The sequence below is a fragment of the Eubalaena glacialis genome, chromosome 3 (assembly GCF_028564815.1).
Source record: "Eubalaena glacialis isolate mEubGla1 chromosome 3, mEubGla1.1.hap2.+ XY, whole genome shotgun sequence".
NCBI classification, from domain to species: domain Eukaryota; kingdom Metazoa; phylum Chordata; class Mammalia; order Artiodactyla; family Balaenidae; genus Eubalaena; species Eubalaena glacialis.
This window is the reverse complement of record NC_083718.1, coordinates 21,767,346-21,782,906: the sequence shown is the minus strand read 5'-3', so window position 1 is coordinate 21,782,906 and position 15,561 is coordinate 21,767,346. Positions and strand designations below refer to the sequence as shown.

Sequence of the window (15,561 nt, the reverse complement as noted above, 5' to 3'; positions counted from 1 at the left end):
GAGACAACTGTTCGCACTTAAGAAATGGAATCACCATCCTGAGGGCATAAAGCACCACGGGGGAAAGCCCCATCTATTTTGAGTAAATGTCATTCAGACAAGGGTTTCTCCTAAATACCACAAAACTGTTGAGGTTATTTCTGCTTCCTGCTGTCTATTCTAAGATGTTGTGTAACTATGGGCACCACGTGGGAAACAAAAGTTTCATGTATAATATGAAACCCAGACAATGGTTGTAATATTAAGGCAAAAATCTAATAAAGCAGGAAAACTGGAGAAGTAAAGGAAATTAAAAATGACCTATAAATTTTATCGCTATATTTTTTGGCTAATTCCCTTCATGGTGAGTCTGGGTTCCAGCTATATTCTAACTAAGTTTAAATTTGAATAAAGAACCTGCACATTCTTTTCTGTGCTTTGGAAGAATTTTCCAAAGGACCACTCTTTTTACTATAGTATGTTCCTCTGCGTACCATGTAGCACTTGTCTTTCATCTGCCTGATCTTAATTTTGTAAATCTTTAGACCACACAACATAATTGTAAACGCAATCCACTTCTGTAACTCCTGGGTGACAGCAGGCAGTCATTTTCCAGTGACTGACCAGGTAACAGTTTTCCTCAAGGCCCTACTGCTGTATCAGCTGCTTAGGTTAGGCCCGCAGTTTGCTATCCACGGCACTGCTCTATAAAAAAGTGTATCCATGGCACTTCTCAGTAGGTTAAGTCTCAAATAGTACAGATATGAAGGACTCAGAAGAGCAGAATGAATGGATTGCGTTTGTGGGTAAACTGTGGATCTGAGTAAGTGGGCAGGCTGCCTGGCACCCTGGTCCGGGCTGTTCCTGCCATGATGGATTTTCATGAGGATCCAACGGGAAGTCCCTCAAATATCCTCATAGATTCTCAGCCACCTTATTATTGGGTTTATTCTGGGAAAAGATCAGAAATAACTGTTAAAACAAATGAAGTGTCTTACAGGGCTAACTTATGCTGTAGTGACATTATATGGGGGCCTGTTTCAAATGGGCCATTTGTATTACAATAAGACCCTCCAGAGTAAATTTTCCTCTCAGCTTACAACGACTTTTTTCTTTTGCCCTTTGCTGCTTTTCTGGAAACACTCTTCTCTTTCACCCCTTCCTTTCTGAGCAGAGAGCCAGGCTTTAGAGAGTATGAGTACCTTGGACTTGAAGCCTCCTTTTCCTGACCAACTACCCAATCCTTAACCCCTGATAGCTTGGCTTTTGCTCTCATGACTCTTCTGAAACTGCCAAAGTCAACTAACTCTCTTGGTTTTCATCTTCTTTGACCTGAGAAATATTTAACACTTTAGCTACTGCTTGCTTCCTAAAAAATCTCTTCTTCCTCGGTTTCTTTCTTTCTGTTTCCTTTAATATCTCTCCCTTTTTCCTCTTGGCCTTTAAGGGTACCCATTTCTAAATGTTATTAATCATAATATTTATAGTGGCATCAACTATCAATTTAGTGGGAGGAATGATTGAAGCTTATGGAATTTCACAGAGGAAAACGGTACAGAACTCTTTCTTTCTTGTGAAGTAATAAACTCATCCAACAATTAACATTACATAGTAAGAAGGCAGGCATTCTGGGAATAAAATAATAGCAGACATGGATATTATCCTCAAGGAACATAGAGCCTAATTCAGAAAATCAGACAGGTGCACAAATACCTACAAAACCAGGTCAGCAGAAGGATACAGATAAAATGTTTTGTGAATTCAATGAAGGAAGCGAGTACTTCCAGCTGGGGTAGGAAAGGGGAATCAGAAAAGGCTAATTTTAGGAAGAAGTTGTATTTATATGTGTATATACTGAAAAGAATAAATTCAGGTTTTTAAAAATACCAGTCTATTAACAGAGACAAATATATACGAATCTTTCAAAATATAAAACTTCTGGTCACTTAAGAAGACCCTATTATTTCTAGAAAAATGGAAATTCATTTTCTTCATATGCCATATTTACTTGTAAAACCTCTTTCCTTCATCTTTTTTCCATAATTTTTTTTGCAAAATTGGGTAAATAAAATGTAGTATATGCATACAATGGAATATCGTTCAGTCTTACATAGGAAGGAAATTCTGACACATGCTACAACATGGATGAAGCTTGAGGACATTATGCTAAGTGAAATCAGCCAGTCACAAAAGGACAAATACTGTAGTCTTCCACTCATATGAGGTATTAGAGTAATGAAATTCATAGAGACAGGGTAGAATAGTGGTTGCCAGAAGCTGGGGGGAGAAAGAAATGAGGAGGTACTATTTAATGGGTATAGAGGTTCAGTTTGAAAAGTGGAAAAATGTTCTGGAGGTGAATGGTGTGATGGCTGTATAATAATGTGAATGTACTTAATGCCACAGAATCGTACACTTTAAAATGGTTAAAATGGTAAATTTTATGCTATGTCTATTTTATTACAATTTTAAAAATATTTTTTAAATGTGAAAGGAGTTTACTAATTAAAATTTATGTAGTAATTTTACTCCAAAGAAAGGATGACTCTCCTGAGGTAGGCTTCAGAGTTATTAGCATCTGAGCTTCTTTAGCAAATGAATTTCAAAGATCACTAAGAATTTCTTAAATAATATTATATCTGGAACCACAATGTACAAGGACAGCTGATGAGACAATGCTTTTTTCAGAACCTCTTGTCCATCTAAAATTTTGCTTTTCTACTATAAAACTAAAATTAAAATTTTCCACATAAAAGAATACCTCCATCTTAACATGATAGCAAAATTTTTAGAAACACAGACAACCCGGCTGAAATAAATTGCCATGAATTTAAGTCATGGTAGTTGGCTGAACAGTTTCTCTCTTAATAAGTAGGATACTGAGAAGCCAATCCATTACAGGAAAGAATTCAAAATAATTATGCAAATATAAATGATTAAACCCAAATAGCATTTAAAGGCTAAACGTCTACCTTGGGATTAAAACCACTTTTGGAGGTATGGGATTCCTCAAGCAGCCAACTCAGAGGAAATTTAGTTTTCCTTCACAAAAATATGAACGAGGAAGGCGAAAACAGCAGCAAAATGTATAGAAAATACTAAAAGGGGAAAAGCATATACTTATTTAATAAGATAATCCAGACTACTTTACCTTTTTGGTAACTTGAAAGGTCTGGATGGGCTGGAAAAAAAGCAAAGGAAAAACAATCAGAAACAAGGCATTGTAATATAAACAAATGCTTTATATATGTATTTAACATTTTACTTGTTATCTCTCTTTACAAAAAAATCCTGGAAGGCTTAAAAAGGATTCTATTTGAGAGATTTTGGATTTAACCATGAATGTTGACCATCTTGTACACCAGCAGGTGGCATCTTCCCAGACTCTTATCACACCCTCTTAAGGGAATCATAGTCATACCATGTAACATTCCCCAAACCTACAGCTACAGACTCCCTCATCTCTCTCACAACAAGAAGCCACATACAAGTCTCCAATCCAGGCTGCTTCTTACTTATCAAGGATCCCCCAACATCTTTTTTTTTATTATTTTAAATAGGACATCAATACCTTCTTCAACTAGAAATATTGTATTCCTTCTTCAGCTACAAGTCACTACTCATGTTTCACCATTCTGGAATACAGTGGTTCTCACAGTGTGGGATGAAGATCCCTGGGAGTTCCTGAGATCCTTCACAGAGTTTGTGAGGACCTCCCTTTTCCAACCCCCATACCTGTTTAAAGCTGGGTTTTCTCCATAATTTTGTATATTTCAATCGAACAGCAGACTGCAGTAGATTGCAGAAGCAGGTATGAGAATCCTGCTGTCTTCTCTGAAGCCACACATCAAAGAGACTTGCAAAAATGTGAAATGATACTAATCATCTCACTAAACTTTTATTTTGTTTTGGAAATGATATTGTTTTTCATGAAAAATATTATTTATGTTAACATGTAAAGGGCTTACTGTCATTATTTCAAATAAGTTAAATTAAAAATTTTTAATTTTGGTTTCAATTCCAATATGGCACATATCAGATACAACCCACATAAACAAAATACCTTTGGATCCTTAATAATTTTTGAAAGTGTAAAGGGGTCGTGAGATCAAAAAGTTTGATCACCATTACACTAATACTGAGAGTATACTTAAATATTGGCTGAATAAATTTCCTACCTGTGTACTCTCTCCTAACCTGAAATCTTCCACCAGGCTGTCCCATACTTTGAGGAAATAAAACAAAATGAAAAATCTATCTTCTAGTCTTTCTACTTCAAGCTATTACTCTTCCAGTAGTTAGAGCCCTATTTTAGAATTTCTTTGAGATCTAAAGTTTCCTTTCATATTTTCCCTCTCCATTACATGTCTCACTAATATACATGTATTCATTCTTAAAAAAATATTTATTTAACTCCTGTTATAGCCATGAATGAGACCAACAGGGTCCCAAACTTCATGGAACTTACATTCTAGAACGCACTTTGCATTCATCTGTTTACATGAAAGATGCATATGTTCTAAATTTCATGCTTTATGTACATGTCCTTGTTAATGAGTCTAAGCCCCTTAAAAATACTAAACTCAAGGAGATGGAACAATTCCAGAGATTGCAAGCACTGGGAACAATGTTAGAGAAGAGACACATTCCAATTTCATCCCAGTCCTATTTGTAGAGATGGGCCTCAGTTTGCCTTTGCTCATTCAGGGTCGTAGGAGCAGAGCTGTAGAGAGAACTCATGTTTCTTGATTCCTAATTTGCTGTTCTTAGTCCTGTGTGTGTCGGTCTGTAATACCGGGGGGAAAACGACATAGGGATGATCATAAAGTATTCATCTGTCATACAGGAAAAGAAGTATTATTTCTTTTGGGAGATGTAGAATTTAAAGTCAGAGTTTCCAGTAAGAAGAGCATAAGAGAGCTTGTTGCTTTACGAGCAAGTAGGAGACCGAATATTCACAGCATTACTAAAGAAACTCCCCCAAAGTGCATTCTTCTTATATATGTACAATAAAGAGAATTCACTTTTAAAAGCTAAAAACTGACATTAAAAGCATACCCAGGGACCACATCTTATTTGTGTTCACATTTCCATAACCTAGTAGAATGTATGGTCCTTTGTGGATGTCAGATCAGAGTTTGCTGGATTAATGAATGAGCATCTTTTATTACTTTTCTCAGGTTCAACAGCTTTGAAGTCAGTAGTCAATGGATAGCAAGAAAATGAGGACATAAATATCAACATAGGAAAATTTAGTTTTATTTTCTATTTGTTTATCTCTCTTTCTGTTAAACACACACACACACACACACACACACACACACACACTTTGTAACTTCAGCCCATTCCTATCTGCCAATCCTAAGCTCCTTTACCACTTTACTACATTTTCTAAGTTTTCGTTTGTGCCTCTGAATCCTATAATAGAGGCCCTCTTATTCCTCAGTGCTGCAGGAATCATTAATTTGATGGCTAATCAGAAAGGTTAAAGTAAAAAATTCTAAAAAAAGTGCCATATACATTCCTTAAATATCTAATTGTAACTTAAATTTAAATGTATACTCAGCCGCCAATCTTTTCTTACTTACCATACTGCACTGTCTATGATTTCCAGTTTTGGAGGACTTCAGATACTTGTGAATAGCCTGAGTTCACTAATTACAATATATAATCTAAGTTTTGGTGATTTCCCCCCAAATCTTTTACAGTTGTTTCTCTCATGCCTAATTCAATATCAATTTTGTGGATGTGGTCGAGCCAGGCCATCTGAGCGCAGAGGGAAAGACCACACCTACAACCCCAGGAGCTGGTGAAGGACTTGAAAACTTGCTCTACACAAATGCGGCTTTCAATAAAAATGTCTGCTACTGAAGAACTCATGAAGAACACTCGTTTTGGGGGGTAAATCTACCAAGGGAAAAACCCCACTATCTTCTCAAATATAATTATATATTGATTCTTTAAATATACGTTTTATTGAGATATGATTCACATACCATATAATTAATCCATTTAAACTGTACAAGTTAATGGGTTTTAGTACTTCCACAGAGTTGTGTGTCCATCACCACAACCACACACTGCTTTTTAAAGAACATGCTATCTGAACACCAACGATGAAGCTATTAATGAGCTTTGTGAGAAAAATTATTTTTTACAGAAAGGGAGAGTAAGACACTGACCAAAGAAGCCAATCACTTAACTTGTACACAAAGCCTTAATTTTTCACTCTCAGTTTTCAAGTTACACATCCTCAAAACTACCTCTTGAATTTCCACAAGAAGTTAACAGACTTTGCTGTGTTTAGACCCAAGGTGATCCCCAGCGCCATAGCTCTGGGCTAAATCATACCAAGCAGTTGCAAAAAAATATTTTATTATATACATTTTGGGTTGTAACAAATGTAAATATTCTTTTTCCTTCTACTCACCCCCATTAACTTTTTTTTGTAACCGAGAAATTCATGGATCTATGACTAGTTTGCTCCCAAGAGACAGAAACAAGTACATATCCATCACATTCTTTCTGCTTGAGTAAAGACCTCATTTTATGTTAAATTTGAGACAGTAAGTAGAGATTGTTGACATCAGTTGAAAAAGAAAAACTAAGGTTACCACAAAGATACCTCCTGGGAAAACATAAGTTCCCTTTGAAGTTTTTATACTAATGGACATGACAAACAGATGTTTGAAACACCAAAACCACAACTGCAGGTAAAACATGAAACCTGTTTGATTTATGGTTTATGGTGTTGCCATCTTGAATTCTGCCCTACAATCTCTTACCAGAACATAGCTGTTTAAGGAGGCAAGCAAGGGAATCCACCACATAATTTCATGATCAAAAATAGTCTCCCTTCATCTGTACCCTCTTTCCGATTTGCTACGTTTAATAGCTTTCTAATAAAATCTGCAGAATGATTTTTTTCCCCCTAACCTCAGTCTTGTGTTGCTAAATAACAACTGGTAAAAGCAAACAAGAGAGAAACCATGTTTTTCGAAGGTTCATTCACCTTTTAATACTGTCTGGTCAAAACTCATGCCAAAAAAAGAAAAAAACAAATAAAAAAGAATAATCTTAGGTGGGAACATCTGCTTGTTCTTTGGTTAGGGTTGTAGCCTTTTTTTCTGCTGAGAAAAAGCCCCAAGGCAGATGATATTTGCATGCTCCATGACACACTCCCACAGGCTGTAGCGTAAATAAGCTTGGGTTATGCACAATCCCCAGATGCCTAGCTGGAGTGTCTCTCTCCCATTCAAGAGAGCATTTCTGTATGCGAGTGGATGACACTGACATGATTGTAGGGCTAAGCTCAACTCTGCTTTCAAAAAAATAAATAAGGCACTTATAACTCAGTACTCATAATAAGTAATTAATTGCCCCTGGCACTTCACACTTGAGAACTGTAACAGCAGTTGAGAACCTTGGCTCCAGCTCCGATGACCAGTGAACTGTGGTATGTGCACATATATCGGTCAAGGGACCAACTAACGACACTGTAAAGTTCTCAGAAGGAGGGAAGGTGCGGGGTGCAGAGTGGGGTAATCATGACAATGGGGGCTGGGGGATACACAGAGGCAAGGAAGATTTTTTTTAAAGGTAATTTGTATGTGAGGGAAAAAGTTAACAAGAAACAGAAAAAAACGTAGAAAAGCTACAAATGGCTTGTTTTTTTGGTTTCCCTCACCTTTTCTCTCTCTTTTGTTAATTTTTGGGAAGACAGTGGGAGATTGTAAGGTGAGGGAAACGGGACCACTAAAACATGAAAACATGCTACCGGTCTAGAGAACTCAATTGTTGACATAGCTGCAGAATTAATATCACGACTTAGAAAGGAGCAGTATCAAGTTTCACAAATTCCAAATAGCTCTTCCTAGCATTCAGGAAAATCAAAGCTACGGAAAAAAAGAGCTTTGTATATTTCTGAACAACTAAAATGCTATGAAGGACATAATTTTTTCTACTTCATGGTAGTAACCAAGTTTAAATAAGAAAGTGCTTAAAGTAGCACATTTTAGTCTCGATAGTCCCATACTTTAGTCCCATTGGATTGTGCCACATTGCCTTTTTGTAAAAGGGTATTGTGCAAGCAATATCTTTAGCTCATTGCTGGTATGTTAGGAAGAAAGTATCTGAAAATAAAGAATCCACACTTTGATGAGCATTCTTTAAAAGATTTCCAACAAAAACAAAACCAATCTTCTTCACTAAGTATTTCCATGAATCATCACTGGCACACTTGGGGTCTATCGTGAAGATGAAACAGATACCCTGTAGACAAGCTAAGCTCGGCCTCTAATTTATCTTCATGCACCAGAGCTAAATGTTTATGGTCTGTGTCAAGTGATTTGAAGGATAACAATAACCACAACTACTTGCGTAATGCATGTCCTGAGTGCTCAAGAGATGTTGACTCAAAAGTACTGGTCATCCTGCTGTCTCAAACTGTTGTAACCGACCAGAGTCCCACTACTACACAAAATATAAAATAAACTAGGAGACCAAGGATAAGGTTGGGAGTGGAGGACTAATATTTAAAGAGCATGTAATAAATACCAATCTCTTTATAAATGTTAAAAAAGAAATTCAGCATAAATTAAATATTTGAGCATGAGGAAATTGTCTTTAAGAAAGTAGTGAACTAAGTAATCAAAAGATGTGAGTTAAAATAAACAACAAGGACCTACTGTATAGCACAGGGAACTATATTCAATGTCTTGTAATAACCTATTATGGAAAAGAATCTGAAAAAGAATATATATATATATATGGAAGAAAAAAGATGTGAGCTCAAGTCTGGACCCTGAAACTCATTAGCTGAATGATCTGAACAAGTCCTTTAATTTCTCAGGATTTGTGAGAAATGGATAATACCTGAAAATGAGCTGTATGAGCAACAGTTTTCTGTAAACTGTTGAGCATTATCCAAAGAAAAAAAGGTCTAACTCCCCCTCCTCCCCCTCCCCCTCATCCTCTGCTACCACCACCACCACCATTACGAGTAGTTCATCTGGAAATGGCATTCGAGCATCAGTTAAGCAGTAATGGGGAAGACTAATGAGGAATAAAGTGTAATGCCCTTTTATTCATAAGCACTGTGAACCTTTATGATTTACTTTACAAGATTCAAATGGTGCTTGCTACTAGCTGAATATAATAAAAATAAATGGTATCACACCCACAAGCCTAATTAGAACAAGAAGTCGTTAGAACTGTAAGAAACCCTAAAAGTCATCCCTCTAATCTTTGTTTTCACATAACAAAGAAGAAAAAGGTCCAAGATCACAGAGCAAGTCAATGAAGAGCCAGGTCTGGAATGCAAACTTTCTGACTTGATCCTGTACTTTTTGGCCACAACCTGGAAGACAGTACCCTGATGCAGATTATGAGAAACTGCTTGTGAACCAAAAATGAAAAGGAGGGCAGAACAGGAAGATCTTATTTAAGAGCAAATGGTTTGTGTTCACGAAAGTGCACATGCAAGGATGTTCACTGAGGTGTGGTTTACAGTAAGGAAAAAAGTGAGAGCAACCTAAAGGTCCATCTTTTATGGATGCTTAAATAAATGGTGGTACACCCATACTATGGAACACTGTACAGCATGAAGACAGAAACATACACATACACATACACATACTGATATGGAAAGAGCACCAAGACAAAGTGAGAAGTTTCAAAATAATTCATCCAGCATTTATGGGAAAAATGATATACAAAATATGTAAATGTACGCTAAAAATTCAGAAGGGAACATGGCAAATTGTTTACCATGAGAGAAGGAATCAAAAGTGAGTTTTACTTTGTATTTTTGAATTCTTCATGAGAATGTATTCATGAATTAGTTGTAAAGTTAAAAAGAAGTGAAAAAGAACTTTATAAAGGGAAATTGTATATGCATTCATTTAGGTACATGTGATTGAAATATTTTCTTCGAAAATTTCTCTCACTGATACAGAATTTGGGGAGAATGGAGGCATCCCAGCTAACTATATAGTAGAAGAAAACAGGTAACACTATACACAGATCATAAATTTTCAAAGAACTTAAAACAAAATACACTGAATACAAAATCTAGAGTTAATTTTGTTCAATTCAAATATTTACTGCACAGTTCAAATGACACCAAGTAATTTGATCTTCATTGGAATCACCTGGTTAGCTTAAATAAAGAAAGGGATTTCCAGGGTCCTTCCCAGGGATCTGGTTCAGTAGGTTTTGGAATAGAGCTTACACAGTCAGAGCTTGAACCACCGCTTTGGACAATTTGCCAGGAAAATGTGACTTCCAGACAAGAAACAATTAGAGAATAATACAAGAAAATAATTGAAACTTAAAGGTATAGTACAAAATACTAAGTGAATGGGGAACAGGGAGATAATATTGGAACAGAGTACTCCAAAGAGTAGCCCCTGAACTTGACCTAAGTAGAATTTGAACTAGGTCTTGAAGGACAGATAGATTTCAGATAGATAAACAGGAAGCAGAGGGAACGGAAACAAACACTGTGCCAAGACCTATGCCAGACACCTTCCCGTAGCAGCATGAGCAATGTCAGGAGGACTTAGGAGGGAACAGTGCGGAGGGCAGCTTATTGGAGTAGGCGGGAAGCAAGCAATAGAAATAGGAAGCTGCTAAAGTTTCTTGAGCAAGAATGGATACGATGAAAAGACTATTTTAGGATGAATGAGCTGGTGGCAAGGTGCAGGAAACGCTAAAGATAAGAAGATCAGGTTGGGAGCTAGTGTAGAGTTCTAGGTGTACAGTGCTGAGAGGAAAAGAAATGGCAAAGACTTTAAACTTCCTTTAATGATTCAGAGGACCTCTGAGAATCTTATACATACATATGTGAATCAAAATATGAGTATCTATTGTCATAAGTATAGTATTATATAATAATATATAGTATCATTAATTAATTATATAATCAATGTTATTAATTATATAATTATAAAATATATTAATACAATTAATGTACTATATATAATTATATAATCAATAATATTAAAATAAATATATATATTACAAGAAAAACTCTGGTGAAATTTTGGATAAACCAAGGTTTATATATTCTATGTATAACACACTTCCATACTCTCGGTTGTTTAATATTTATATATAATGATGTACTTTAAGTACAATTAGAAATGCCTAAAACTACATTTAACTTATCTCTATATAATGAATTGAAAATAGTTGTGGTGCTTACTGAAATGAAGCTAGTGATACTTTGAATTACAGAGCAAAGGGGTTGTCCAGAAGGTTAATCTGGAAGTTGAGGGCATAGTTTTACAAGTATATTTTGGGGGTTTACATTAAGCCTGATTCAACAAATATATTTTATTACTTTCATTAAGATAAGAAAGATACACCAACATTTCTCCACTTTCAAAATTTTATGGATCTTACCTGTAAAAAAGTAAAAATGTTTTGTATTTTCATTACAAAGTATACAGCTAAGAGTTTGTATGTTAAGTAAAACCTCGGTAAAAGGGCTTCCCTGGTGGCACAGTGGTTGAGAATCCACCTGCCAATGCAGGGGTCACGGGTTCAAGCCCTGGTCCGGGAAGATCCCATGTGCTGTGGGGCAACTAAGCCCGTGCGCCACAACTACTGAGCTTGTGCTCTAGAGCCCGCGAGCCACAACTACTGACCCCACGTGCCACAACTGCTGAAGCCCGTGTGCCTAGAGCCCGTGCTCCACAACAAGAGAAGCCACCGCAATGAGAAGCCCGCGCCTGCAACGAAGAGTAGCCCCCACTCGCCGCAAGTAGAGAAAGCCAAAAGAGTCATGTACCAAAATGTTCATTGCAGCTCTATTTACAATAGCCAGGACATGGAAGCAACCTAAGTGTCCATCATCGGATGAATGGATAAAGAAGATGTGGCACATATACACAATGGAATATTACTCAGCCATAAAAAGAAACAAAATGGAGGTATTTGTAGTGAGGTGGATGGAGTTAGAGTCTGTCATACAGAGTGAAGTAAGTCAGAAAGAGAAAAACAAATACAGTATGCTAACACATATATATGGAATCTAAGGAAAAAAAAATTTAAAAAGGTCATGAAGAACCTAGTGGCAAGACAGGAATAAAGACACAGACCTACTAGAGAATGGACTTGAGGATATGGGGAGGGGGAGGGGTAAGATGTGACAGGGTGAGAGAGTGGCATGGACATATATACACTACGAAATGTAAAATAGATAGCTAGTGGGAAACAGCCGCATGGCACAGGGAGATCAGCTCAGTGCTTTGTGACCACCTAGAGGGGTGGGATAGGGAGGGTGGGAGGGAGGGAGACGCAAGAGGGAAGAGATATGGGAACATATGTATATGTATAACTGATTCACTTTGTTATAAAGCAGAAACTAACACACCATTGTAAAGCAATTATACTCCAATAAAGATGTTAAAAAAAAAAAAAAAAAGGCCGCGCGCAGCAACGAAGACCCAACGCAGCCAAAAATAAATAAATAAATAAATTTATATTTAAAAAAAACACCTCAGTGAAGGTCTATCTGCATTCCTGAAAATAAGTTATCTATTTTATTAATAGGACAAGGCCTTCATCAATTAGACTAGAGATCAAAATTATAAACATAATCATAATTCACAAACCTGCCAATTATTTTCTCCAACATTGCTGGTCTTCAATTTTTAGTATAACATGTCTGCATTTTGTTCAATGTAAGAACTATTATTTGAGCTCCACGTTACAAGATTATTAATCTTTTTAAAATTCATTTCCCACATATTTTGGCCCCCACCAAGTTATTCCGTATCATACAAGTTTGAGTTTGGAAGGTTAAAAGTCACACCTGCTACCAAAAAACTTTGGGGGGGTGGGGAAGTTAAAAAAATAATAAAAATCCACTGTATCAAAATGAATTCCAACAGTGTAACCAATATCTTGCAGCTGTTGTGATATCTTCATTTTACTGGCCATGAGGATAGATTATTCCCTCAACTTCTACAGAAATTCTTTAGTTATGCTTTTAAGAACAACAACATATAGGGAAATTGATTTTTCTTCCTTAACTAAATTTTCTCATATTTATCCTTTAACTAAAAAGTTAAATTTATATAACTCAATGGTCAGAAGCTTTAATAAAAAAGATCAAAGCAAAACTCTAGCACAGTTTTTATAAAAATAATACTGATAGAAAAGGGTTTTCTTCTCAGTCAAAGTCTGAGGTTAAAAAAAAAAATCAACTATGCTTAAAAGAATTAGACTGAGAATAAACGAGAATTTTCTGAAGAACAATGAGGAACACCCCAACATGGTGGGACCATGTGTTCTCAAGCTGTGGTGAGGTCCTCGTTACATTCTGGTGCTAGGGCAACTAGGCTAAAACTTTAAGTTCACTGCATTCAATTCATAACGGCATAGATTCTGTCTGCAACCCCAAAAGTTATCATACCAAACACCATGAAACCAAGCTGAGGAACTTATTCTAAGAATAACGTATTAAAAAGACCACAGTGAGAAGTAAGAAGACCTGCTATTAACTGGGGATTAATCTTGGGTTTTAACCTCTCTGGCTTCAATTTCCTCATCTGCAATATAAAGAGAGTTGAATTAAATTATTTCTAAGGTCCTTTCCTGCTGTGAAATTCTACTGTATTCTCGTGTGGAATTTCAGAGAGTTCAAGTCATCACATAAGTATTTCAACACTCTGCCATGGAAAAAGCTGGGAAGCCAGGTCCCTCTCATCAAAATTCCATGTTGAAATACTTCATATGAATAATCAATAAACCCTCCCCCCCCATAAGGTAGGTGAGAACTAGTGTTTTAAAATGCTTTGAAAGAGAATGCTGTCTCCTTATGTGAACAGCTAGAGAGATTGGCTTTCTAAATGGCTAGATAAATGGTTTATGAAAAAAGGGCTAAGTAGGAGGATGGGGCAGAGTTCCCCAGGCTAATGTTAGATAAATATGAAGATGGATGAACTGTGATGTAGTAACACATTTTTGGTAGCATGTATCAAAGGAGGAAAAAACGCTGTAGGAAATCATGCCAAGTTATCAAAGACGCTGGTGGGATAAGAAGTGGTGAGGAATCATCTAGTTCACCAACCTAGTGAGTTTTACCAGAAGAGAAAACATGAAGAAGTGCTCAAGTTAAAAGGGTTATTCTGAGGAGATGTATTTTCTGTTTTGATGTTAGTTTGGTTTTCTGATTATAAAACTAACATACACTTTTCTTAAAGCCTGAAAAATGCAGAAAATTATGAAGAAAAAAATCAGCCATACTCTTACTATACTGATCTAACGTCTGTAATTCTTTTTGTTTGATCTATTTCATTTCAGTATTTTTTCCTTTGTGCCTAAATATACGCCATAAGTATGCACACAATTAGGACCATACTGGATGCATAAAGTGTTACCACTTCTGATTATGAGTTTTTCCCATGTAATTAAAAGCTTCTGAAAACAGGATTTTTAGTAGCTGTATAATGTTCCATTATATTTACCAAATTTATTTAACATATATATACGACTGTAATCACATTAATATATTACTTTATGTCTCTTTTGCTTATACATATATTTTTTTCCTCTTTACTTATAAGAGTATTAAAGCTCTGAAACATCAAAATTTCCCTAGTTTGTGATATGTTTTTTAACATGATTTTTTGACATGCATTTTAAAATTTTCAATAGCTGGAATTTTCCTTTGTAATTTGATGACTACTTTTATAGTTAAAGAGATATCCTTGATCCAGATGTCAGTTTTTCCCAATTCCACTTACTAATAATCTAGGCCAGTAATAATCTATTACTTTGTGATGCTTCGATTATTATTTTCTGTAAGGCCTCACTGTAAGGGGAAAAGTAGAGTCCAAAAATTCATTTTTATAAAATATATGGCATTTGATATTGTGAGAATAACGAGCCGATCGTGGTGCACCTGTTCAGCTAGGAGACTGAATTTCCATGGTCTGGCTGAACCATCCAAATCCGTCCTAGTACACAGTTTGGCGCCATCTAGTAACAGTTGTTCAATTGGGTTTAATTATCACTGGGGACAAATGTGGATTTGGAGGTTGACTGGTCCTTCCAGGACTACAATAGTGGTAACAGAAATCTCTCAGTTAGTCGGTGCCCATTTTGTTAGCCAGATTTGGGGAAACTGGGCTGAGAGAGTAACGGAAATATGGAGATCCACTTTCTGTCTCCCCACTTCCTGAAAGAGGGTTGCCTATGATCAGAAGATAAGGTAAGTCTGGCCCTGTTTGAGAATGGGGGTTAGGTGGAAGTCGAGAGCCCACTGAGTTTTTGAGGAGTTTTACTTTATTAAAGTTTTAAACACGCTAGGGTCTGTTTCACCTGTCCTAGTGGATCCATTGATCCAATTCTTTTCACAGAATCACACTGTTTTAGTTACTCTGGAGTCAAGATAGCCAAGTCTCAGGATGGAATATATTTAGGAAATCCTAATTCCCTTTAAAGAACTAACAGGTTTACAGTATTAGTCTTGCATTTGTAACTTGAAAACAATTTCAGGTTTACAGTATTATTCTTGCATTTGTAACTTGAAAACAATTTCAGTTAGTGAAAGATCAAAAGAGGTTATTA

At 36.2% G+C, this 15,561-nt stretch overlaps 1 protein-coding gene across 9 annotated transcripts in view; it reads right to left on the bottom strand.

Annotated features, from left to right (window-relative positions):
* DISP1 (dispatched RND transporter family member 1) overlaps positions 1 to 15,561 on the bottom strand; it is a 215,638-nt gene that overhangs the window by 17,400 nt on the left and 182,677 nt on the right. For all 9 annotated transcript variants that reach the window (XM_061187324.1, XM_061187327.1, XM_061187323.1 and 6 more), the window contains one exon: positions 3,131 to 3,160. In XM_061187324.1, coding sequence (XP_061043307.1) covers positions 3,131 to 3,160 — 30 coding nt within the window. The remainder of the gene's footprint in view (positions 1 to 3,130; positions 3,161 to 15,561) is intronic.